At 45.3% G+C, this 2,920-nt stretch overlaps 1 protein-coding gene across 1 annotated transcript in view; it reads right to left on the bottom strand.

The window, feature by feature from the left end:
- Window positions 1–2,920, bottom strand: part of LOC116686626 (titin-like) — a gene marked incomplete in the record, with an annotated part of 242,683 nt that overhangs the window by 141,799 nt on the left and 97,964 nt on the right. The window contains 3 exon segments of the mRNA XM_032511647.1: window positions 199–610; window positions 1,365–1,643; window positions 2,544–2,810. Coding sequence (XP_032367538.1) covers window positions 199–610; window positions 1,365–1,643; window positions 2,544–2,810 — 958 coding nt within the window.

The following is a 2,920-nucleotide window of genomic DNA, read 5'->3' as shown; positions in this document are numbered from 1 at the left end:
ACACACACACACACAGGTCAAAGGTCACTCTGCACATCTGCTTATTAATCAGGGCCCGCTATCATCACAGAGACTTTGATACCGGTTCCTAAATGCTCCATTTTGTTAATAACTGTAATATATATACATATATATACTGTGTATATATATGTATATATATACTGTATGTATATGTATATATGAGTGTAATAGTCCTACCTGGGTCCCTCTCTGATCTCCCGTCCGTTCCGGTACCACTTCACGGCTGACGCCTTCTCTTTGCTCAGCTTGCAGACAAACTCGGCGTCCTCGAACTCGGTGACGGTCGTGTCTTTGAGCGCCGCCGTGAAGTCGGTGGGCGCCTCGCTGATGATCAGCTCGGCGGCGCACTTGTCGTCCCCGACGGCGGCCGTGTACTCGCCCTCGTCTTCCATGGCGCAGTCCTTGATGGTGAGCGTGTGGCGCAGGCCATCCACGCGGTACACCAGCCGCTTGCTGAGCGTCACTTCCTGTCCTGCCTTCAGCCAGCGGACCGTTGCCTCGGGACGGTTCACCTCGCACGAGAAGCTGATCGTCTTCTTCTCCTGGGTCTCGACATCCTCGATGGGCCTCAGGAACTTCAGCTTCTCCTCTGAAGGAGACAGAACAGAGGTTCAACACCAACAGTCTGGTGGAGATATGCTGCTCTATACACGCTAAAAGTAGTGATTATTTACATGGATCTATGAGATAATGCGCTCTATCACGCTAAAAGTAGTTGATTATTTACATGGAGTCTGGTTGAGATATGCTGCTCTATACACGCTAAAAGTAGTGATTATTTACATGGAGTCTGTGGAGATATGCTGCTCTATACACGCTAAAAGTAGTGATTATTTACATAGAGTCGTGGGGATATGCTGCTCTATACACGCTAAAAGTAGTGATTATTTACATGGAGTCTGGTGGAGATATGCTGCTCTATACACGCTAAAAGTAGTGATTATTTACATGAGTCGGTGGAGATATGCTGCTCTATACACCTAAATAGTGATTATTTACAGAGTCTGGTGGAGATACTGCTCTATCACCTAAAAGTATGATTATTACATGGAGTCTGGTGGAGATATGCTGCTCTATACACCTAAAAGTATGATTATTTACATAGTCTGGTGGAGATATGCTGCTCTATACACACTAAAAGTATGGATTATTTACATGGAGTCTGGTGAAGATTGCTCATAAACTAAAAGATGGTATTTACATGGAGTCTGGTGGGTTTGGGTTGCATTACAGCTTGGTTCTGGTCTAATACTGGACCAGTTTCAGAGATTGTTGTTCTATGAGACACTCAGAGACATGAAGTCCAGGTTGAAAGATACCAAGTGACCGGTCCTGATATTTACCTGCCACTTTGGCGCTGGCGGTGCTCTTGGCCTGCTCTGCTCTCTGATTGGTCAGGCTGATGGTGTAGACGGCCTCGTCGGCCTTCTGGGCGTCTCTGATCCTCAGAGAGAAGACGTTGTCCCGCTGGGCCATCATGTACTTGCTGCTCTCGAATATGGTCTCCTCGTTCTTCAGCCACTTGGCCTTTGCTCCCTCCGTGTTCGTCTCGCAGTTGAAGACGATCTCACTTCCCTCCTTCACCGCCGCGTCTTTAATCGGCGTGATGATCCTCAGTTTCTCTGGAGGAAGAAGGAGGAGGAAGGAACCAATAAGTCAAAAAAAGCAATGAAAATGTTAAAAAGAGAGAAAAATGTCTTCGTTGGCTTTATTTTCTCCGAACAAAAAACCCAAACTGATTTGAGACCTTTGAAAAAGCGCCAAAAAAGTTTTTAAAAAAAACAACACAAATTTGAAAAAATACAAAAAACTTTAGAAAAATGACAAAAAAAATGACAAAAAACGACATAATTATGGAAAAAGGAAGAAATACTTTGTTGAAAAAGTGTAATCCACTCAATACTACTCACAGATCACATACAGCTACTCGGATACTTTTATTTTGAAATACAGTTAGTCCAGGGTGCTTTTATTGTGAAATAAGTTGGGGTGCTTTATTCTGAAATACGTCCGGGTGCTCACCGATCGCATACAGCTCGGCGGATACTTTTATTGTAAAATAAGTCTGGGTGCTTTTATTGTGAAATAAGTCTGGGTGCTTTTATTGAGAAATAGGTCCGGGTGCTTTTATTGTGAAATAGGTAGGTACTCACCGATCACATACAGCTCGGCAGATACTTTTATTCTGAAATAAGTCCGGGTGCTTTTATTGTGAAATAAGTCCGGTACTCACCGATCACATACAGCTTGGCGGATACTTTTATTTTGAAATTAGTCGGTGGCTTTTATTGTGAAATACTTCGGGGTACTCAACAATCAGATACAGCTCGGCGGATACTTTTATTGTGAAATAGGTCCGGGTGCTTTTATTGAGAAATAGGTCCGGGTGCTTTTATTGTGAAATAGGTCCGGGTGCTTTTATTGTGAAATAGGTCCGGGTACTTTTATTGTGAAATAGGTCCGGGTGCTTTTATTGTGAAATAGGTCCGGGTGCTTTTATTGTGAAATACGCCGGTACTCACCGATCACATACAGCTCGGCGGAGGCCTTCACGCTGCCGATCTGAGCCACGTAGCCGCCCTCGTCCTTCCGCTCGCAGCCTTTCACAATAAGAGCCCTCCTCTTCCCCTCGCTGACCACGCTGTACTTCTCGCCCTCTTCCACTTCCTGTTCGCCGCGGAACCACTTCACCTCGTACGTTTCCTTGGAGACGGAGCAGGCGAACTCCGCCTTCTCACCCTCCACCACTTCCTGGTTCTGAGGACGGGCGATGAACTCCGCCGCCAGCTCTGCAGAGAAGAAGAAGAAGAACAGGAAGTGTTATTTTACTAGGGTCATAAAATCTTTCTGGACAGCTAGCCTAGCTTAGCATAAAAACTGTAAGAAGGGTGGGTGGAGA

The sequence above is a fragment of the Etheostoma spectabile genome, unplaced genomic scaffold (genome assembly GCF_008692095.1).
Source record: "Etheostoma spectabile isolate EspeVRDwgs_2016 unplaced genomic scaffold, UIUC_Espe_1.0 scaffold406, whole genome shotgun sequence".
Taxonomy (NCBI): domain Eukaryota; kingdom Metazoa; phylum Chordata; class Actinopteri; order Perciformes; family Percidae; genus Etheostoma; species Etheostoma spectabile.
This window is presented reverse-complemented; position numbering and strand designations above follow the sequence as displayed.